Genomic DNA, 23,047 nt, shown 5'->3' on the forward strand with positions numbered 1-23,047 from the left:
TGAGTAATATTCTATTGTGTATATGTACCACATCTTCTTTATCCATTCCTCTGTTGATGGACATTTCTAAGACCAGGAATAAGACAAGGATGCCCACTCTAACCACTTCTCCACCATTTTAAGAACCTAACATTTAAAATCAGTGCACAAGCTGAAGGGAGCTACTTCTCATTTGAGGATTCCTAGTGTGTAATGTCTGAATCTCATCGATCCCTTTACACAATGTTTTCACGAGGTCACAGTAACTTAGAGTCTTGTCGAAAGAAGCTCACGTACGTTCCTGGACAGATGTGAGGATTGAAAAACAGGGACAGCTGTGTACCCACCTGATACAGGGCCACACAGAACAGGAAGAGCACCATGTAGATGATCTTGTACATCACGATTTTGCCCTCGAAGCTGACGAAGAAGAACATGCCTCCACAGACGTAGATCCAGTACTTGATGAACAAGGCCACCACCAGGTTACCCAGCACCTTCATGATGTCCTGCTCGTTGTCATCATCCTCCTCCTTCTTCTGCTCCTGCTTCTCCTCCTTTGCCTCCTCTTCTTCCTTCTTCTCCTGGGCCTCCCCATCCACCTGTATGTCCTGTTCGTCATCTTCAAAAGAGAAGACCATGCTGTTCAATGGAGCTGGTCCCCGGACCAGAACCACACTCTGACCGGTGTGATGGGAGTGCCACACAGCGCACGCATTTCATGCATTACCATGTGAATTAAATAATTTTAGATGGTTCTAATAAACAAGGCAGAATTTATGGAACTAATTATAGTCCATTTTCCTAAACTTCTTGAAATATATTTTTAAAGAAATACATTTGGTAATACTTTTATACTCATCTTTTTATAACACCTATTCCACTTGTAATATCCTGCTGTAACTATTGCAGGATTGAGGAAAAATACATAGGCAACAATAACACAAATAAAAACTACTATGACAACTTCAAATTCCAACTGTTAACATGACTCCAGACAATCCTAGCAGTATTTTACTGGATTTGGATTAATGGTAATAATCTTAACCAAAAGTATGCTTTTAGAGAACTAAGAAAGTAAGAGTTAAAGCCAAATATCATTTAATTTAAATTAGAATTGAAGAATAATTGTAATTTACCGAAGTTTAAAATAGTTTTATGCACTGCAATGCAAAGCTTATATTTGGTCTTACTTTAAAATATGCTAATATATAACTCATTTTTGTGTTACTAAGGCAACCTATTAAATACATCTAAATAATGTATTCAAATGACCAGGAGATCCACAGAGTGAGGGGAATGCAAGTGAGGTGAGAGGTCAGAGCAACTGCTGATCTTAAATGAACTATTCTTTATATAAAGTAACTGGTGAATTTAATCACTCTATTAACAGACACATCCAAAGTCAAAGAGTCAAGATTCAAATCTTACAGACTTTTGTTGCTGAAAAGTAAGTCCATGGTTAGGTCTAAACGAGAAACTATAAGAAAAGGATGAGTTGGTGTGTGTTGGTTTTCTCCTCCTTACCGGGTTAGTCTTAAGGTTACCAGCCCAACCTCTGTGAACCTTTATGGCATCCTTTTCAGACAAGGCTACACACATCACTAGTGGTCTCCAAGCCGTTCTACTAACATTAAATGATATTTATTGGTACATCCAGGCAGGTAGGGAGTGAGAGGCTCTCATTTTACCCATATAGCAGGTCTAAAACTACAGAGGTGATCGATCATCAAAACATCAGATTCTATTTTTGACTTTGTGGTATATTCGTCTTTGAAAAGAAGAGGATTCATATTTGGAAGATTTGAGTCACTTTCTTGGTACTAACACTCAGTAAATGTGACCGTGGAGAACCCAGTGCACTTCCCTGAGCTTCAGTTTCTCTTCCCTGAAGTGGGAGTCACTTTTGTGAGGATCAAATGACACAGGGTCTCTGAAGCTCCTGTGGACGGGGACTTAGCCCCGGGACACGGTCATTTATCTGCTCACGTCTACACCTGGCCTCCCTCTGGTCTGGAGCAGAGCCCCCTGGATGTCCTCGGGGGCCCTTCCTCCCGTCACACACCTCACGCACTAATTACCTTTTTCTTCATTTTCCTGACTTCCGATTTTGACCTCAGACAGAAGAGCTTCCTTTTCTCGGAGAGCTTTTTGCTCTGTGAGGTGCTGTCTCAGCAACAGCCAAAACGTAATGGTGAAAAGGATCTGAAAGGAGAGAATTAGGAACACGAGCATCAAGCCTTTGAAGCATAAGCCTATTTCAACAACTACTACGCCTTCTCTGCATTTCGGTGGGAGCAATTACATGAACCTTTCCACTTGAGATAGAGTCAGGCACCCACTTGATTTCAGCTGAAAGTCACTGGCTTTTAAGTCTCTTTTCCCGAGGACGCTGGCATGCCGTCCAGTGCCAGGGTGCATTCATGCCTGGGATGCCCCGGGAAGATGCACAGGACAATCTGGGCTGGAAACCAACTTGGACCAGTGGTCCCCTTCAAGGTGCTAGTCCTTGACTTCCTGTCCTTCCCTGACATCAGCACAAGAATCAGAAGATGATGTATTTCTCCATGATCCCTGTTGCTTCTGCAGTGGTCCTTATTTTGAAGAATTCCACAGATGGGAAAGAAGAACATTTCTTGCCAGCAAATAGAACCCCTTAATATTCCCATTCTTCTCCCAAAGCTGAAGGGGGAATTGTTCTAAGTGCCCACACGTTTATATTAACATTTTCCTGCGGGCTAGGAAAAACATTATGATTTCAAGCAGCAGCAAATATTTGGAACGTGTTTTTGTACTTTTTTGCTTGGATGTGTTTGTTTTGATTACCGTGGTTTTGTCTGAATGCTTTGTTTTCTTGCTTTGCTGTTCACTTACCTTTGAGGCAAGTTCCCCTGGCTCTTTCTTTTCTAAAAATCCCGGGACCTTTTTAATTTCAGGGAGTTCAAAACTCCATATGTACTGTAATATGAGCAGGAGATTTCCGTAGACAACCATGAATGGAGAGCTGATCATGGCATATTTCCTTCTGTTGCGAATCATCCAAAGAGTGCAGGACCAGATCAGCAGCACGAACGTCAGCCAGCTGTGGTACGTGATGCTCCACGCCTCCAGGAAGGAAGGAGGAGAAAACGGTGACGGTCAATACAACATACAGGCCCCACCCTGCTAAGTTAGACGTTATCTAGCAGGTGAAGGTCAGTAACATTCACACTATGGAGGGAGGGTGTTGTGGTGAAATCATGGAGGGACATCCCAGCTGCGGCAGGGGACACAGCGAGGAGAAAGGCTGCCTCTGTGAGCTAGCACTTGCCCTCGACTTCCTGGAAGGAAGAGGGTCGGGCAGGGGGCTTCACTCCACGTCCTTTGCCCTCCAGCCCCGAATGTCTTCCTTTCCACCCTGCTTTGCAGAATGAGAAGCAACCTGCTTTCTCCTTTATTCTTCCAAACCAGCTTGGGGTCGGCTATTTTTTCAGGGTGCTGGGTGAGTGTGGCCAAGCTGGGCTCAGAAACAGAAGCTGCAGGGACCACAGGGTCAGCACACAAGCTGGCTTCAGGGGTCACCCTTAGCAGACCCGCCGGGAAGACAGACATGATAGGAACCAGGGAATCTCCAGGAGGAGGTAGAGTGTTAGGTGTCCGCACACCGCAAACAGTAAAGCCAGGTTAATGGAGAGGCCGGCCTCCCCTTCTGCCCTGCAAGAGGCAAGACATCTTCCACTCACACCAAACTCCCACAGGTCCAGAAGATATCTCAAAGGGCAGCTGCTGGAACATTCTAGAAAATCAGGCTCATGAGAACCATTAACTTCAGTAAATCTATCCTCTCATACCATAATCTCGGATACCAAATTTCTGTGAAAAGGTCTTTAAAAATATTTTCTAGCTGTTATTTGGAGCTAATTGAAATCAGTCATATTCTTGAGTATCACGAATTACCAAGAGTTATTCGTAAAGTCTGAAATGTTTTACAAGTCTGTTTTGCTTCTGGAAAGCAGATAAGTATTGAGATAAATAAGATAAATGAATAAAGTCAGCACAGAACAAACAAATACTTCCTTGCAGCAATGTGCAAATCTGTCCGAAAGCAGAGCTAGCTTTTTAAACGTAGAGTTATTTAAAACTGTTGGTTAAAACATATGGTAATTATAAACTGGAAATTAAAATTGCTTTTAGTAAAATTAAGTGAGTGACTGACAACTATTACCAAGTCTGAATTATTTTCATGAAGATAGTATTCCTTGGAAATAGTGTTATCAAAGGTCGGTAATATTTAATGCCTTTATCCCAGGATGAAATTCAGATCTGACCTGGCCATTTTTTTGTGGAGGACCCAAGAAAGTAATCTTCGCAGATATTATAATTCCAGCGTATTTTTCCCCCTGTACATTATCCTTGTTCGGGTGAAAGAGGGAGAAAAAGAAATTGTGAGGATTCCGCTCTTTGTGTTTTTGAACGAAGACATCTATCGTTCTAACAGACCGTGCTCCTTTCTGTCTGTGATTAAAAGTCTGCTGCCACGGGGGAACTTCCACGGAAGACAGGCACTTTTAAAGCATTAATATTGTGGCTCCATGAAAACAACTGAAATGGCACCAGACAAGAGCACGTCTTTAACAAGAGATCTGCTCTCCTGCGTTGTTTTTACAATAGATTTCTTTTCTACTGAGGAACTGAATGTGTATTTCAAGTTTTTCTTTTTTTTAAGCTCTATTTCTTTACATAAAGAAACCAACTTCTCTGGCTTCTTTTTAGAGACAGAAAAAGAAACGTATACTCTTTTGAGTTCAGAATCTGAATTATTTGATGTTTTCAAATAGTTTTGCTGTAGTGTAAATTAGGGATTGACCTTTAAAGTGTCAAAAAGTACCCAGAGAGCACAGAATTCATATTATTTAGAGAACAGAGTTTGCAGTCCCCAAAAGAGCCATCTTTAATTTCGAGGAGCTTTCTGTTCCCAATGCTCTCAATGGCCATGGTCCTTGCAGAAGCTGAAGCTGACGTGCAAACAGGTTTTCTCAGGAGACCTCTGGACTGAGAGCCTAGGGAAACTGTCTTTAGGTGATTTTTTTCCCTAGAATTATAGAATATTTTCTTTTTTTATCATTTACTGTGTCCATGGGATCTCACTACTGGCCACAAAATTTGAAGACTTTTGTGTGAAATAAGTTTCTCAAAATAAATTAGCTTTCCCAGTAAAATTCGTTTTTAGGAAGAGCAGAAATTGGCCTTCTTTTCTATCCTGTCTCTGGTCCCAAGGACGATCTCTGAAGCTCTGATGCTGGGGATGGAGCATGTTCCTAGCGGTGAGCAGAAACGCAGGTAAACTGAGAGCTCACAACCAGAAGCAGCCCTCGGGGACTCGGCGCTTGACGCTTAGATCGGTAAACATTTGCTGCAGCTCAAATGGAATAAAGTCTCAAATCTAAGACAAGCTGTGACTATAACCCTCATTATCTGAAAGAAATAAAAGTGGCCTTTGTTAATCGTGAACACCTTCAATGCCACTTAGAAAAACTACCCATATGTCCTTTAAAATCGGCAAAATAGGGGACAGTCTGACTTAGGCTAATTTGAGAGAAAGGTATGAGTATTTAGGAGGAGGCTAGCTAGCACAGAGGACATGGCTTTGAAATTTATAATATAAAGGGCCCATGAGAAATTACCATAAGCGACCATTCTCTGCCAAGACATTGGAAAGATGAAGACATCAGTGCTGGCGGAAGGAGGTGGTGGGGCTTGGAGCCGGCGGGGTGCAAGCACCGTCCATCCCTCCAGCACTAATTCTGTGCCCAAGGACAGGACACAGAGCAAGATATAGGGGCAGAATCCAGGCAGAAGTTAAGGGTTCTCGTAGGCACGCACCATCATAGCGATAAGGGCACAGATGTAACTCTGCTTCATGATGAACTGGAACACAGAGACCATGGCATGGACTTTGACACTCCTTTCCTCCTCATAGGCCTTCTCCTCCTCAAATTCTTCATTCCCATCTTCTCCCTCCTTCTTTTCTAGAGGGACAGATTATTTTATATAAAAATCTATGCAAATATGTGAATTTCACATAAACGTCCCAAGCAGTACAGAGCACGTATTTGTCATCTACAGTAACAGGCAGCTTCTTTCAACACAATAAACTGAGAGAAAAGGGAGAAAGGCCTCATCCAAGTTTTGGGGCTCTTGGTTTTTTTATGAGACGAAAAGAGCTCTTTCTGAAGACATCATCCACTAACGAGCAAAACTATTGGCCGTGATAATGCCATCAAATTACAGAAAGAGTAAAACACACATATGCACATAGTCTTAACACTAGAAACAAGTTGACTTGTTTAAAATAATTTTTTACCTTTTATTTTTCAAAGTTTACCCCAATTAGGCCACTTATTTTGTACCCAAGGACAGAACACACAGAGCAAGATGGAGGGGCAAAGTCTAGGCAGAAGTTAAGGAAATGAGCTTCATCAGACTGACCACGGAAGGAAGCAACCTCTACTAGAAAAAAAAAGGAGAAAGAACCAAATCCAATGAAGGATAAATCAAAGACAGACAGATTCAGAGCTCCTGCGGGAGGATAAACCAAAGACAGATTCAGAGCTCCTGCGGGAGGATAAACCAAAGACAGATCCCGGCTCCTTACCCGGGGAGTCGGCGGCGGGCTCCCAGCGGTACTGTGGGGTGGAGTACAGGTCGGCCTTGGCGGGGCCATTCTCCAGGGGAAGGCTGGGGTGGATGGTGTGGTAATCCACAGGGTTGCCATTCACAGTCACCAACAGGCCCTGCCGGGGAGGCGGGGCAAAAGCAGTTGTGACGGCAGCTCTGGTTCCCAGTGCGGACCTGCCTCCTTCCCTTCTGGTAGGTGGGCACACGGGATGGTGCAGAGCCGATGGGGGGCCGAGCACTGTCGGCAGTGATGCCCACTAGCAAGACAGTCTTGCTCACCCCCTCCAAACCTACATCCCACAGAGCCATCACAGGACAAGGTAAACCTGACCTTGCCCACCTCTGCTGCACCCCAGGCCGTGCCCCCCTCTCCATCCTCGCTATGAAGTGTGAAGCCTGGAAAGGCTCTTGAGGCTTCAGGACCTGCTCTTGTCTCCTCTCCAGCCTCAGCTCACGGCCCCTCCCCCCAGCCATCCTCCAGCTACAGGAACTCCAGACTCGCCTGGGTCCCGGCCTGCAGCCCGAGCACTGCCCGGGCCCCCCTGCCTGCCCCACACCCTGCGCGGCTCCCAGGACTTAGCAAATTCTCAGGTTAGACAGCAACCCCACAGGTCTCTACCTGATGCTGCAGCTTGCAATTCCCATGTTGCAGCACTCTGTACACTAAATACAATTTCCTGCTTTTTTTCTCTCTTTAGCTTTACAATTTTTCATTTATGCATATACATATAAACATATACACACACACATACATGTGTGTGTCCATGGACATGCAAGACTTCTTATTCAAATCATGGAACAGGCAAACCCTCCACTGTGGCTTTTTAAAAGTTTAAAAACATTTTATATGTTTATACGCGAGCTCATGTTTTATGAGTCAGTGTTTTAACAGCAATAAACCAGATACAATTTCTGCAAAAAAATTATTTTAAAACGTATGGAAATTTTATAGACCACTAAAATACACTCAGAGGGGCTAATTCCATTTATGTCCCTTTTACATCACTGACATGCGCAAAAATGAGGATTCTAAAGATATACTAACATCAGATGGTTTGTAGTCATCTTGAGTCATGGATAAAAGCTGCAAAAAGCAATGCAGGACAGCACGTTAATATGTGAGCAGAAAGCATCATGATGTTTATACACAGCGATAAAGTTGTACTACACACATACCCATCCCTTCAGCTAGCTGCATGCTAGTGTGTTAAAATTGCCATGCAAAATACAAAGGCATGAATAACGCAGCTGGAGGGTGCTGTTTTTATAACCCTTTCCAGTTTCCGATGTTAACTTTTAATCACGACAGTCAGTAAGCACTCATTAACCACATGACTACAAAAGAGCTGATTACGTTTTTTCAAGTGTTTTGTTCTAATAGAATTAGCTGCTTGGTTTTATAGTCCTAGGACCCTTTGAGACGTCTGCAGAATTCTGAAAGTATTGACTTTTCAAGAAATTGAAGTTTCATAATAAAGAAAATTTGATGTGCAGTGCGGGCTGGGATTAAGATTTGTGTTTTGTCTGCAACAAAAGAATTATGACACAATTATGCCTTTTAGCTCTATTAACGCTAGGGGTTTGGGGCTCCCCCCAGTAACAAGTAACTGCTGAGCTAAAGGTGCTCCCACTTTTTTGGGTCAGAACTCATTCACTTTCTTAAAAATCACTGAAGGTCCCAAAGACTTTTTATTTATGCAGGTCCTATCCATCAGTATCTATTGTGCTAGAAATTAAAATGGAGGCATTAAAACTATTCACTTGTTAATTCATTAAAAATTGGAAAAAAACTTGTTCACATAAATAATTTTATTCAAATAGCTGTATTTTTAAAAAATAATGAAAAGAGTGGTGTTGTTTTACACTTTTGAGTATCTTTAATGTCTGGGTTCTCATGTCTGTTTGCACATTCAATCTGCTGTGAGGTACTGTTTTGGTTGAAGTAGTTAAAGGAACTCTGGCTTCACCCAGCGATGCAGTTGGAAAAGAAAGAAGTATCTCAGGAGTCCATCCAGACTGTGGATCCTCTCCTTGGACCCTCTCCCAAACTCAAGATGGGGAAGTAACCGAAGGTGAGCTGTGTGTGGAATCAGTAAAGCCCCTGGAGGATCCTGCACCCGGACCGGGTCCTCTACCTACACACACGTTGTGACCACACGTGCTGGTGATGTGCTTTAGGGATTAGACAGCTCCGCTGAATACTGACACGCTGTACTGCACAAAATCCGAGTCTTCCAATATTCTAATTTTCACTAAAAGTTCTCATTTTATCACTGGCAACAAATGCTGTCAGTTGTTTGCCTTGAAGCGATGGACCACTCCATTCACTTTCCAGTAACTGCTGAATGTCCATACCTGAGCCACCCCAACTGTCTGTCAGCTGTTCTTGCACGTCGACCTGGGCCACTCACCTGCCAAGTGCTTCTCCTCCTTGAGGGGTCGGCACTTCAGGGGGACCTCCCCTTGTGTCACTCAGAATATCAAAAAGGTATGTGCCTCAAGGTTGAGATTTCAGAAAAGCAATGACTGTTCCTGGTTCATCAAGAATATTCTTAAGTGGAACTGGCCTTTCTGCTTTGTTTTCCAAGGACACGACCACGGCCGCGGGGGTTCGTGCTGCTGCCTTGGTTGGTGCTTTTGTACCATCAGAGCAATTGTCAACATAGTCCAAAGGCGAATGTCTTAAGTATTATTACAAAAATAGTTTCGAGCCTGTGGATCCTGGCAAGGGTCCCAGGAATCCCCAGGGATGGCCCACAGACCTCATTTTGGAAACTGCTGTGCTGTCTCTCTGGCTTAGTGACATGGCAGGACAGTCTGACACGTGTGATGGGAGGAAAGGGCCCCCGGAAACCCCAGAGGTCTCCGGGCACCACGTCTGTTCCACGTGGCTGCCAGCTCCCTGAGAAGTTCATTCATTGTTTCCCTGTCTCTCAGTCCATGACAGTCAGGCATCAACTAGGACCACGTGTCTTAGAGAAACTCTTCCACCAAGTCAATCAGAGAATCTGCTCCTCGATTCCCAGACGTGCTGGGAAGCAAAGTGCTGACCCCGTCTGAGAATTGTATCTGTCTTCACCACATTGCAAATGGGCCATTTTAACAAGTCAGTGGCTGGGTTGTGTTGAAAATAGTGAACAAATGGTGAAAAGATGAAGAATCACACAGCTGTGCTCCCGTCCCTGGCATCCACACTGCGGCCCCGGCACAGCGAGAGGCTGGGGCTCTTCACGTCCACACAGACTGGCCGGTGTCCCGAAGGCCGTGTGAGCAGTCATCGTCACTGCAGCCCCCACCCCGACACAGGGAATTACTCTCCGCAGTGCATCCCACCACCCAAGCTGTTACCGCCCAGGGCCAAGGGGTCGCTTTGTTGTTTTTTGTTTGTTTTGAATACAAAATTATTTTTTTAAATTAAGAACACTCTCTTTCTAGGGTTAAGAGACTTCAGGGAGAAGCACTGAACTATAAGTCTGGGTCTGATGGAGCCCGGGGTTTCCTTTCGAAGCACTGGGTTCCCTTCTCTGAACGGATGTTGGGCACTAAGACTTCCTCATCAAACTGCTCCCGTAAACTGAGCAATCTGGGTTTGCAGGTGGACTCACATGACCTGAATTCAGCAATATAATAAAAAGCAGCAAAATAAACGAGAAACCCCTTTCCTTGCGGCTTACTTTTCTCTCATCCGTGGGGTAGTGGGTCGCGTACCACAGGCTCCGCCTCCTCTCGGCTGTGACGGGGACGGGGCTGCAGGCCAGGGCTCTGTCCTCTTCCTTGGTCCTCTCTTCCTGCACCTGAGACACAGAATAACCCACAGGACAGCCCTGCTCCCCGGAGCAGCCCCTCAGCGGCCTGGGAGACCAGACACAGCTGCCCATCTCTACCCCCATGTGATGATTTTGTAAAGTAACGCGTATACTACATGGGCTTTTATCCAGACACTTTCAAAGATGGCCAAAATGCCACCCTGTAAACGTGAAGCACAGCAGTGTCGCTTGTTCCTGATCCCTGCTAAGCCCCATGAAATACAGGAACAGGCGCTCACGTTACGTCACCGAGCCTCCTGTGTGTATTCTAACCTGCAGGAGGAAGGGGCTGGGCTGGGTTCACCAAAGTCACACCTGACTGTGGAACTCAGCCACGGGAATCTTTAATGAAGAAGACATTTACTAAAAGCAGAGTCATCTAGAGCTTACACTCGATATTAAGCAAAAAGAGAGTTGATGCATAACACAGCTGCCTTGCCTAATGGGACCTTGGCCTGAATCAGACAGTTGGTCCAGGAGAGTTGATAGAGAGAAAAAAAGGATCAGAACGCACTTGGTGGTTGAGGATGGTTCCCAACAAAGATGCCCCGTAAAAGGGCACTAACACATGTTGATATGGGGGCAGAGGGAGGGCACGTAGTGCCACTGCCCAATTCCCGGGGCCCAGTGCACACAGAGCACCCACGGGGAGCACCAGATGCCCCGGGAGCCCGTGTGTTACATTCACCTCCAGACACCGGCTTCTCGCTCTCTTTCTCAAACATATACCGTAGACTTTTACCACAGAACTCATGTTTTCCATGAAATGTGCCAGGCCACCTGGAGCCATGATAGAACCAGGCACCTGCCCTGCATCAGCACCTCAGTGAGAAAGTCCCGTGTCCCAGCCCCACTTAAAATACAGACCCCGAGGGTCGATGCTGTTGTGGATTAGGCCCTGTTCTCCACACACCCCCGCAGACGCTGTGGTTTGTGACCTGCTGTGAACTGTGTGGCCTGGAATGTGGACTGTCCACCCCAGAGGGCCCGTGGCTAAGGAGGCCAAGTGTCTCCTGGGCCTGAGGGGCTGTAACAGCCCAGCAGCACCTGGGCACAAGCTCCTGCCTGACACACCACGGAGAAAGCCAAGGGCACCTGGAACTCCTGTGAACCCGAAGGCCTTAAAGTCATTTCCATCGCTGGTTAAGACATTGTTCAGAGATAGTTTCCGTGAGATATTTTAATCTCTTTTGCACAGTTTTATGTGCGCACACACCCACATCTGTGTGTTTGTGGCGGAAGCGAGCACAGGACCACTTTAAGGGGTTCTACTGGCGCACTCGTATCTTAGAAGAGACTCGGAGGAAAAGGTAACAGAAGGTAACTGGGCTTCTCCAGGAGCCCTTAGAGCGTTCTGGAACCACGTCACTGCCACCACTGGCTCCAAGGGAGAGGTGAGTCATGAGGCCCCTGCAAACAAGCAGGCCTGTGTGGTCCTCCCACAGGAGGGAGGTGGGCAGACCCCCTTCCTGCAGGAGGCACTCCCGCTGGGATGGATGGAACACACCTCTCAGGGTTTCACTGTGCCGACTTGGGCCTGCTCACATCTTTGGGGGCTGCTTTTCCTCTTGTACAATGTATAGTCCCCCAGAGCGGGGCCTCACGCCTGGGGCCCCCTCACACCGACGCTCTGCCCCCAGCCCCCAGGCCAGTGTCTGAGACGCTAGCTCTTGATAAACACTGGTTGCCTAGCCAGCTGACCGCGTGGATGGAGCCTGGATGAGCAGACAAAGAGGGGAGGCGGGCGGGGCACCAGGGCCCCCGAGCTGGAGGGACTGCATCACAGGCGCCAGGCTGGTGTCTAATGTGAGCTCTGCTCCCCAGCACGTGGCCATGAGGTGAGATGCGGCAGCCCCGTCTACACCACCTGCCTCCCTGTGTGCGGATCAGCTGCCTTACCGCTGAGCTTCTCAGGGTCATATAGGGGAAGCAAAAGCAGACTGGAGTTTCCTGTCACAGAAAGGGGAAAGAGAGAGGCCACAAGCCACCCTGGTCCTGTTCCCAAAGTGCCACATGCTACTAATAATCCCATAGGGAACAGCCCAGTCCTCAGCCCTGCCCCGTGGTGGGGCCCCCGGGGGTTATGGTACCACCGAGAGCGGGGGCATCCCCACGGCACCATCGGAGGTTGGAGGTCTGAGAAGATTTAGGAAACTCCAGTCGCCGTGGTAACAGGGTGTGTCGTCATACAGACCCTAGCTTTGTCGGCAAATGTAAGCTTGAATCCGATATTTACTGTTTGGTAAATGTGTGATTTACCTCTCGAACCTCGTTTTCCTCATCTCTAAGATGGGTACAATACCTATTCTTGAGAGTTATGCAGGGGATTGAATGAGATAATGTATGTAAACAACCTAGCACGTGGCCTGGCATTTAGTAAGTGCTCAGTTAAAACGACGCTTCCACTCCCCTCACCACGGACCATCTGAGTAGCCAGGGGTGATGCTAACATAGGGAAGCTGGTCTTTGTCCTGATAGTATCTGTATTCAGTTAGAACTCTTGGCAGAAGCAAAATACTATAATAAGAACACTATAGTTATTTTGGCATATAGTACTAATTAGCCAGCAGTTGATAGGAACGAACACTTTCCCCTGGAGTTTCCAGGCTACTTTGCAGACAAGACCATGAAAACCTTTGATCCTTACAAGGGGCTCCTGTAGCCAGATTCGGATTAGCGTGGCCAGCGTGTAGTACATCACCAGCAGGACGATGGGGTTGGCATGGTGGTACCATGACAGGTCTGGGTTTGCTATGATCTTCCACGTGCTGGAACAGTCTGTTTGAATGACTGATTTGATACCAAACAACCTGTTTCAAAACAAAGAAAAATATTAAACAGATGCAACAAAGATCTGGGTCCAGTCAACAGAACACAAACAGCTGGTTTTAACATGTTCATAGCTAGTCCTAGGTGGATCCATCCCACTCTAAATACTTCATTACTCTTCTGTATATATAACTACATCTTTAAATAGTATCTGTGTGTATATATATAAAATAGACACATAATATATGCATCCTAAAATCATACACTTGTGTGTTAGTGTGTGTATAAATTTCATGCCAGCATTACCCAGATGGTTTTTACCCTGGTTCAAAAATCTAGCTAATACTAAATCCTTGCACACCTATTAGAAATGTATGTTTGAATTGTCACTCAGCCCTATTAAAACCCTGCACTATTGAAGTGTCAGGTATGTAGTAACATGTTACTAGGTCCAGCTAAATGAGCACATACTTTGTTTTTGGTGGGATCTAGCACTAGCTATTCAGTTAGTGTTGATATTATTGGGCAAGTATTAAAATTGGACACAGTTCTATGATTCAGCCATAAAAGCCAGATATTGTATACTAGAGTTTCTGTAAGACATATTTCTGTCGAATTTTATTTATGGGCAATTTGATTTTTTCACAGCCTTAAAATTATATCATTAGGGCTTCCCTGGTGGCGCAGTGGTTGAGAGTCCGCCTGCCGATGCAGGGGACACGGGTTCGTCCCGGTCCGGGAAGATCCCACATGCCGCGGAGCGGCTGGGCCCGTGAGCCATGGCCGCTGAGCCTGCGCGTCCGGAGCCTGTGCTCCGCAACGGGAGAGGCCACAACAGTGAGAGGCCCGCGTACCGCAAAAAAAAAAATATATATATATATATACATATATATCGTTAATTGTTAAATTCTGAAATAGGTTTTTTAAATGTTGAGTTCTACTATGTAATCAGATACGTTCTGATTATATAATAGGGAATTGTGTAAATATGATTCATTCAGAAATTCATTTTATGTGAGTTTTTTCTTAGAAGTGACTCTACAAAGTGAAAGATACGTTTACACGTTAAGTGAGTCTTACATCTTTCTATTGTACGTAGCTTTTACATGCAAACTTCCTTTAACTTTTACATCCCATTCTTGACTGTTATTTTCCAGGTTTTCCAGGACTATGAGCTCTCCACTTGGAAAACCTCTCAGAGCTACTGCTGTTATTATCACGAGGCCAGGGCAGTATTAGTGAACTGCTGAGCACAGATTTTACAGAAAGCTACATAGAAAGTAACTTTCTTTGATTTTATCAGAAGAGAGTTAGACTAGAACTTGCTCTTATCATAGATCTTTTCTCCCAGGTCCAGGCAGACTTTTTTCTGTAGTTAGCATTACAGAGAAAAATTTCCTGATAACAAAAGAGTTATGCCCCACTTAGAATGATGGAACATTCCAAAAATCGTTTTGCAGTCCTCCATTAAAATGCAAATTTCTTGTATGAAGTACACAGAACTGAAAGCTTTTAGATTTAGGATTAGATAAACTGGACAGTCTTTGGATTAACCTAAGTGACAGATTTCAGCTACTAAATCCTCTCTCTTCTCACCCCACACCTGGTACATACGATAGAAATAACCTCACCGTTCGTCAGTTTAAAAATACCTGTTTTCCCCATCAGAATGTTAGTGGTAATTTCCGCACTTATTTGTACACTGAATTAAGTGTCTCTTAAAAAAACCCTGTATTACATCAACACCACACCTTCCCGTTGATAGTACAGCTCATTCCAACTGAGCAATCAGGCTTACGTGTTGTACCAGCAGTGTATAGACTAACAAACAAGGGTAGAAGCTATAGCATGTAAGACTGTTTTGCCCTGTAAGGAAGTTTTTCTAACAGGGCTATGCAAATATTGTCAGACCTAACATCTCTCTCTCTCTCTCTTTAAAGAGTCTGGATACTATAGAGAGAACTCCTATACCAGATAGGAAGTCTGTACATCCTCTCTGGCACTACGATTCTAGGATGCCAGACAATATCCAACTATTACTTCGTTTCCTTATCTTCTTATTGCAGACCTCCCGTGATCCAGGACTGCGTCTCGATATTGACAACACACAGAGAAGTGGTATCACAGCCCTCGCCCTCCAGGACTCACTCTCACTCTAAAGGTAACGCTGTGATGTGTGAGTCTGGTGAGAGCAGGGTGTTCCAGAGACCCTTTCTGTCTGTGGGTGTCCGGGATGCGTGATGGGCGGGGTCGTCAGAAGAATGCTGGACGTCCGGACAGTCCAAAAAGGGTAGATAAGTAGGTGAGAGAAAAGAGAAATCCTGAGAGCTGCTGGGCTGGGGTCGGGGGGGAGTCAGGGAGTGGCCATGGCGACAGCAAAATCTATTTCATTATTGACGCATCATCGGATATTTATAGACTTCCTTCTATGATGATTCCCACTAACCGTTAGTGTCTTCACAGTGGTCCTGGTCCAAACTGACTGAATAAAGATATCTACATTGTTAAAATGTATCCATCGTTAAAAGAACTTAAAAACGACTATCTTAAATCTCTCCACAGAAATGTCTCTTTGCCTGAGAAGTTACAGGGACACGACTATGGAGAAATGCATTCCATTTATTGCTTATTTACAGGGAGAAAGATAAAGATCTTCTCTTCTATGCATTTGGAAGATCCCTTTAGCCCAGTTCTAGCGGTGACGGACACAGATGCACGTGGAGGGCGGCTCACCGTCTCTGGACCTTCAGTTCCTTACGGAACCTAACAGGAGACGGGGTGGGGACGGGTGCAAGCATGTGGACGAATCTTAAGACCTCACACCTCTTCCACTTCTCAGAGGACGGCTGGAGACAGGTCCCGAGTCATGGTCCACTCCCAGCAGAGACCCATTGGAGCCGGCACGTGCTCCTGCGTGGGTGCCTGGCCTGTGCTCGGCTCTCTATCTCATGACCAGCATCCTTGTCCACAGGGCAGCTCTCCATATCTCCTCCTGGACAATGGCAATCCGAATGATGGTCTCCATTTCTCCCTCCTCCGCGTTGGGACCGTCGCCAGAGTTACCGTCAGAGTGCTCGGGTTCAGCACGTCACTTTCGTCTCCTTCTTTCCTGTCCTCCACCACCTGGAGAATAACCCCATGGCCCAGCTGAGTGTCCCCTGGCCTCCTCTCCCTGATCCCAGACACCACGACTTGAGCCTCACTGGACCATTTGGGATTTGCCATAAAATCTCAGGCCCTTTGGTTTTGCTATTTATTGATTTGTCTGGTTCTTTGAGGTAGCTGTGACTCTTCTGAGGTCACAGATGAGGGGGGTAGGACCCCGGGAACCCCGCCGATTCCTTGGTAATGCAAATCCAGTCCAGCAGGCCAGGCATAGCTGCACAGAGTAGGCTGTCTCTCAGGACAACCACACTCCATAATACAGGCGTATCAGTGGGTCCCTTCTAGGTACCCCAACCATCCAGTACTGCAGGGGGCACCAGGATACCAGCAGTCCAGGAAGGTGGGATTGGATTACAGCCAGGACTACAGTCGGGGCCCTGATGTTGATTATGACAACTGGGTACGGCTGCAGGCACCAGCTCTTCATCCTCTCTGAGTCCAGATTTTCTTTACAGTCAATGTCAACTGAGAGTCTAAACCTGACCCCTCTGTTAATACTCCCTACGTTGTTGTTGGGCATTCTCGACAGCATCAAGGCCTGGCTCCCTTGCCACCATCTCCAGGAAGCCTCCTACGATTTTTCCTGATTGAAATCAATTTATCCTGCACCGTGCATCCACGGCAATCGTTATCTGTAGTCATAGTTTTTATTCTATAACGTTCATGTGCTTGTTTCTCTGTCCAGTTTGATTCTAATTTCTTCAAAAAAAGGACTTGGGTCCTGTCATCTTGCCTTGATGGTCACGCCTAGTATAGAGCAGGCTTTAAAGGGGTGAGCTTATTTAATTGAATTAAAAACACTAGGATAAAGTTATACCACGAAGTGAGAGCAGGTGTCTGCAGTCCTAGCAGGAACAGAGACTAAAGGGTGGCCAAGTTCTTGCTTTTGAAGAAGAAAAAGAATGGATGGGAAGACATTGTCCATAAAGAACATCCATGATTTCAGTGTGCTCGGTCTGGGAAATAAGAACACAGAATAAGAGCAGAACAAGGCACCAGAGAACACTGTAACTTACTGAAGTCTGCTTGGGCCCTGTATTACAGAGAGTTATTTCTGTTCTGTACGGGCCGCCAAAAAGAATCTCGAACTTTACCTTCACGATGGATCAATCAATACATGTATATGGTTAAGAAAAAACACTTTTTTTTTTTTTTTTGGCCGTGCTGCTCAGCATGCAGGATCCTAGTTTCCTGACCAGGGCTTGAACCCGCGTCCCCTGCAGTGGAAGCGTGGAGTCTTAACCGCTGGGTCGCCAGGGAAGTCCCCAGAAAAAAAACTTTTCTAAAAAACCTGAGAGTCCAGGTTTATAATTAGGAAGCAATAAAATATTTAAACATCAAATAGGCACAAAATATGGAGCAGCCTGAATGATTCCTTCAAGATCCTACAACTGCACTTCACTCCGAAGCTTTTTGATAAAGGTGGGCACCGCAGCTACAGGAAGGGTCTCTCATCACATCACTTCCACTCCTCCTCTGGCAGGGAGCACTTGCTTTGCGATTTTTCTCTCCTTCCAAAGCACTCCTAACATTTGACAGCACGTGGTGGCTATGACTTGGTTGCGTATTCGTTTCCACTTGCACATGTTGGCAGATTCACAAAACCTCCACTTGTTTTCAGGTTCACTCCAGACCACATCTGCTCAGTCTCCGGTAATACAGAAACCCAGCCATTCGCAAGAAATACATAATACTGAAAATAACACCCCACTTTAAAACATTTAATTGTGGTAAAATCCACATAACACAAAGTTTACATCTTACATTTTTAAGTGTACAGTGAAGGGGTACTAACTACATTAACATTGCTGTACAACCAAACCCCAAACTTGTCATCTTGCAAAACTAAAACTCGTCCCCATTAAACACTAAACCCTCACCCCTCTCTCTCCCTCAGCTCGAGGCCACCACCATCCTACTTTATGTCTCCATAAAGACGATTACTCTGCATACCTTATAGACTGTAAGTGGAATCACACAGTATTTGTTCTTTAGTGACCGGTTTATTTCATACAGCATAATGTCCTCAAGGTTCATCCACGTGGTAGCAGGTATCAGAATGTCCTTCCTTTTTAAGGTTGAATAATATTCCATTGTATGGATGGACCATATTTTGTTTATCCATTTCTCCAAGGATGGAGACTTTCACCTTTTGGCGATTATCAATAATGTTGCCATGAACATGGATGCACAAATACCTTTTCAAGACCCCACTTTCAATATTTTTGGCCATATACCCACATACCCTGTTTTCGTCTGAGAACGTCTTTATTTGACCTTTATTTCTTCCACCTATACCCTTGGATATAAAATTATACCTTGATTTTTTTTCTCTTTCTTTCAGCAGAACCTGAAAGATGTTGTCCTCTTGTCTTTCGACTGGCATCATTTCTGGTGAGTAGTCTGTGATAATCCTTATTCTCATTCCCTTGAACATAAGGTACTTTTTATTGTGATGCTTTTATTATTTTTCTCTATCACTGTTATTCAGAATTTAATTATACTGTGACTTGGTGTGGTTTTCTTTGTTGTTTGTTTAGATTGAATTTCTTGGATCTATGGGTTTATATTTTTCATCAAATTAGGGAAACATTTGGCCATTATTTCTTAAAATATTTTTTTGTATTCACACATTTCTAAGACTCCAATTACACTTATGTTAAACCTTTTGAAATTATCCTACAGGTCACTGTGGTTCTGTTTATTATTATTATTTTTCAATCTCCTTTCTCTCTGTGCTTCAGTTTGGATACCTTCTAAGACCCTATATTTAAGTTCACTGGTCTTTTCTTCTGTGGTGTCTAATTTGCTCTTAAGCCCATTTAGTGAATTTTAAATTTCAATTACAGTATTTTTTTTCCCACTGCTCTCACTTCCATCTGTTCTTTTGGTCCATCAATTCTTTTTTATAGATTCTGTTTTTGTCTTCATGATGTTTGTATTCTTTAATCTTGAAAATAATTAAAAGGGCAGGACAGGAATAAAGACGCAGGTGTAGAGATGGACTTGAGGACACGGGGAGGGGGAAGGGTAAGCTGGGACGAAGTGAGAGAGTGGCATGGACATATATACACTACCAAACGTAAAACAGATAGCTAGTGGGCAGCAGCCTCATAGCACAGGGAGATCAGCTCGGGGCTTTGTGACCACCTAAAGGGGTGGAATAGGGAGGGTGGGAGGGAGATGCAAGAGGGAGGAGATATGGGGATATACGTATACGTATAGCTGATTTACTTTGTTATAAAGCAGAAACTAACACATTATAAAGCAATTATACTCCAATAAAGATGTTAAAAAAAAGAGCTGCTTCAAAGAGTCTGCCATTTCTAGGTCAATTTTCATTGATTGATTTTTTTCTTGTTTTGCATATGTCTAATAATTTTCAACTGGATGCTGGACATTGTAATTTTCACATTAAGTGTCTAGATTGTGATGTTCTCCTTTAAAGCGTGTTGAATTTTGTTCTGACAGGCAGGCAAGTTACCTGGAGATCAGCTTCATCCTAGCAGGCTTGTTTTTCAGTTTCATTATGGCAAATCTATGTGGCTGATGACAAGACAGAGGTAAGGAGGTATATGATATAATGCACATAAAGCAATACCACAGAATTCGGCACGTAAAAGCTGCTCAATAAATTCTGGCTTCTACGACTACTGTTGTTATTACTATGAATATGACATGAGTGTGGTTTATGTCAGAGTCACAGCTTTTTAAGTAATACTATATTGTTATTGCTGGCAAAGAAGAGTAAATAATGTCCTTCTTAAGATGGAGTAGAAGCACAGTCCCCCCCAGGGAACAAAGCTCTTCCAGGGTGGGAATATTTGGCACAAGTTGGGAGAGTCTGGGTGAGTGGCAGGGAGGGTGTGCAAAATGTACAACATTGTCTTATTAATATTAGGTTATTCACCAAGAAAAATCTCTTTCCTTCATCCTGGTAATGGGATCAAAGGAAAGAGAAGAAGGCCACTGAGGATACTGACAATAGTAGACTGGTTTCTGCAAAACATAGGTTCTTCTGTTGTCTCATACATGTGCATTCTTACACACCCACAATCTGTATGTCTCTTGTATTAAACTGAGAAAGATGCTTTGCAAAGAATGGCCCACAATTACTTTCTAAGTCAAGGAGAATGTGAATGAGGTGAGCTGCAGTCTTGTTCTGGACGTAATGGGACACAGACTTGATGCTTCTGGTGGGTTTCATTTCAACAGCCTTCACTGTCTTTGCTCTTATGACTTTTCAAGTCTAGAACGGGGAGAGTCTGTGGATTCAGTGATCCTCAAGGAGAAAAAGAAGTCCTCTCAAAGCGGGCAAAACAGAAACTCCTGGGGTCACCTTTTCAACTGCACCCACCTTGTCTGCTCTCATCCTCCACCCCCACCTTCTGATACATCTGCCCGCAGAATGCCCCAGCATTACGGGGTCAAGGTGGCAGAGCTGGTGTGTGTGGGGGACCATCCTTGAGAACGTTGGGCCAGCAAGACAGCTCGAGAGCCGCCAGCAGAGGGAGTCAGAATCTCCTCCTGATCCAAAACTCCACGGTGCAGTGAGTACCAGGAAAGGCCAAAAATCTAACTGCTGGCAGGGGGCAAAACAGAATCAGTTTTACACATGAATAAAAGCAAGGACAAGTTGTGAAAAAGGCAAGGCCAGTCAGATGTCCACAGAAAGGGAGGTCTGTGTTTCCAGCCCTTTTAAGGAATTTCCTCAACTTTAGACAAATGTCTTCGCTGGAAGGAGACTGAATCTACCTCTAAGTGACCCTCCCAGCAAGATGCTCTCCGGTCCATACGGCGTCCCATCTGGGTGAGGACAGACTGCTTTTACACATGAGTTCTTGCTACTCTGGCTTCCAACCCCCTTTCCCCCTGCATTGCATCATACGAAAAACACAGCCAATGTTTAACGTCTTTTTTCATTAGTTTCTTACTTATACTTTAAACACGTTTCCATGCCAAACTCATAGACACTTTTGAGAAATTGGAATCTGACCATTTCCGTACAACATTGTTTTTTTAAGCTTGGAAAAACTTTACATTGAGTCCCCCGGGCTCTGTATCACGGCTTTGAAGTCCTTTTTGGCACATGTGTGTCTTAACAGTCTGCCAGTTTGCTGTAATTGGGCTTAACCCTACATGTGCAGAATGCTGCCTTCTAATAAAAGCATTCTGTCCATGGACAATTTTGCACCAGGTACAAGGTGTGCTGTCTTCAGAACAGGGATAGTTGATGGAAACATTGAGGTCATGTGGAAGGTCCCTCCCATTTCACTATTTAAGGCCCTCTACCCTTCTCTGATGTCACATCTTGAGTTCATAAGAGAACATTTATATTCTCTGAATGTTGTAGATTTATGGTCTACTTCCCGTGCCTGAACATATTTTCACCTCTGAGAGCACTGTGAGAAATGAGTCAGAACCAGGACTCCCAGGACCAGTTGGTCATCCTGCACAGCTTCTTATGACAAAACCAAGCTCAGCCCCTAAGCCCTGCAGCCTTCCATGCTGGGAGCATAAGAAAAAAACCCAGAAAATGTGGGTACTTCTATTACCCACGACTATAACTTTCCCTAAGTAGCTATAATGTAAACATGGACTTAAATACCTCATTTTAAAGCCCTACATAGTTAATAACGAATGAAGTTACAAAAGCAGAGAGAAGGAGACCCATGCCAAGCACACAGTTCCTCCGATGAATCAGGCACTATGTTGAATGTCTTAGGCCAGCTCTGGTGGGGATCTGCTTTTGGTTCCATCATACATACAGATTTGAGGCACAAATGAATCAAAAGGTAGTTAAGTGGTGGGGCTTATGTATCCAGGTCTGCTGGCGTCAAATCACACCACCCCATTTCTCAGGTGCAGTAAGTGGTAAAATAAGAAAACCCCAACAGTATCAGGAATCCCTAAGAAAGGGGTATTAATCAGCAGAAAGCTCTACTATAGGACACACTTATTAAATTTGTCCTTTTCTGTGCTGAGTCCTGAGTCTTTTGGGCACTACAGTTAGTGCTGAGGATATGCAGGTAAATAAGATACTAACCCTGTCATCACAGAGCACCCATGCTAGCAGGAATACTACCCAAATACGGTGGAACGCTTTTAGAGAATGTGCTCTGACATGTTCACCCACAGGAAAGTAGTTGTCAAGCTTTTCCTCCTGTAGAACTGTTTTGCCTAGATGGTGGGTGCAGAGAGATGACTGGCACCACCTCTTCCTGAGCATCAAGAGCAGCAGGAGTTACCTCTGAAGGGCACAGGAGCACCTCACTGACCCCACAGGAGGGTATCTCACTCTCCAAGAGAGTAGCTGATTGTCTGCTCTTACATTTTAATTTATATGAAGGGCGCTAAAGAGAAACCTGCAAGCTAATGACCAAGGAGTTTCATGTAGTGCCAGAAAGGTCAGAGAAATAGAAGGAAAAAGACTGGATAATCCATTTATGGAGAAATGCTTGAACAGGGGAAAGCAAGAAATCTTCTGTAAGAAAAGTTGTAACTAAACTAAAGTTATCCAAGGAAGAAGCAAACATATCTAGAAAAGGAAACAATTGGCAGAAGACTAGCTAAAACCCAGATCTTCTCCCTGTAAGTCCAGGTAAAAATGTTTCTATGTTTTTCTGGAATAAAGTCCTAAGTTTCTCAGGTTCATGTCATAGGAAATGGCC

General features: G+C 44.6%; 1 protein-coding gene across 3 annotated transcripts in view; it reads right to left on the reverse strand.

Moving 5' to 3' along the window:
- The window catches only part of PIEZO2 (piezo type mechanosensitive ion channel component 2), a 335,172-nt gene that overhangs the window by 95,604 nt on the left and 216,521 nt on the right, over positions 1 to 23,047 (reverse strand). For all 3 annotated transcript variants that reach the window (XM_060170424.1, XM_060170423.1, XM_060170422.1), the window contains exons 8-15: positions 13,090 to 13,252; positions 10,311 to 10,430; positions 7,682 to 7,720; positions 6,614 to 6,752; positions 5,842 to 5,987; positions 2,854 to 3,084; positions 2,061 to 2,184; positions 327 to 601 (exon numbers count right to left, since the gene is read on the reverse strand). In XM_060170424.1, coding sequence (XP_060026407.1) covers positions 327 to 601; positions 2,061 to 2,184; positions 2,854 to 3,084; positions 5,842 to 5,987; positions 6,614 to 6,752; positions 7,682 to 7,720; positions 10,311 to 10,430; positions 13,090 to 13,252 — 1,237 coding nt within the window. The remainder of the gene's footprint in view (positions 1 to 326; positions 602 to 2,060; positions 2,185 to 2,853; positions 3,085 to 5,841; positions 5,988 to 6,613; positions 6,753 to 7,681; positions 7,721 to 10,310; positions 10,431 to 13,089; positions 13,253 to 23,047) is intronic.

The sequence above is a fragment of the Lagenorhynchus albirostris genome, chromosome 14 (genome assembly GCF_949774975.1).
Source record: "Lagenorhynchus albirostris chromosome 14, mLagAlb1.1, whole genome shotgun sequence".
Lineage (NCBI taxonomy): Eukaryota > Metazoa > Chordata > Mammalia > Artiodactyla > Delphinidae > Lagenorhynchus > Lagenorhynchus albirostris.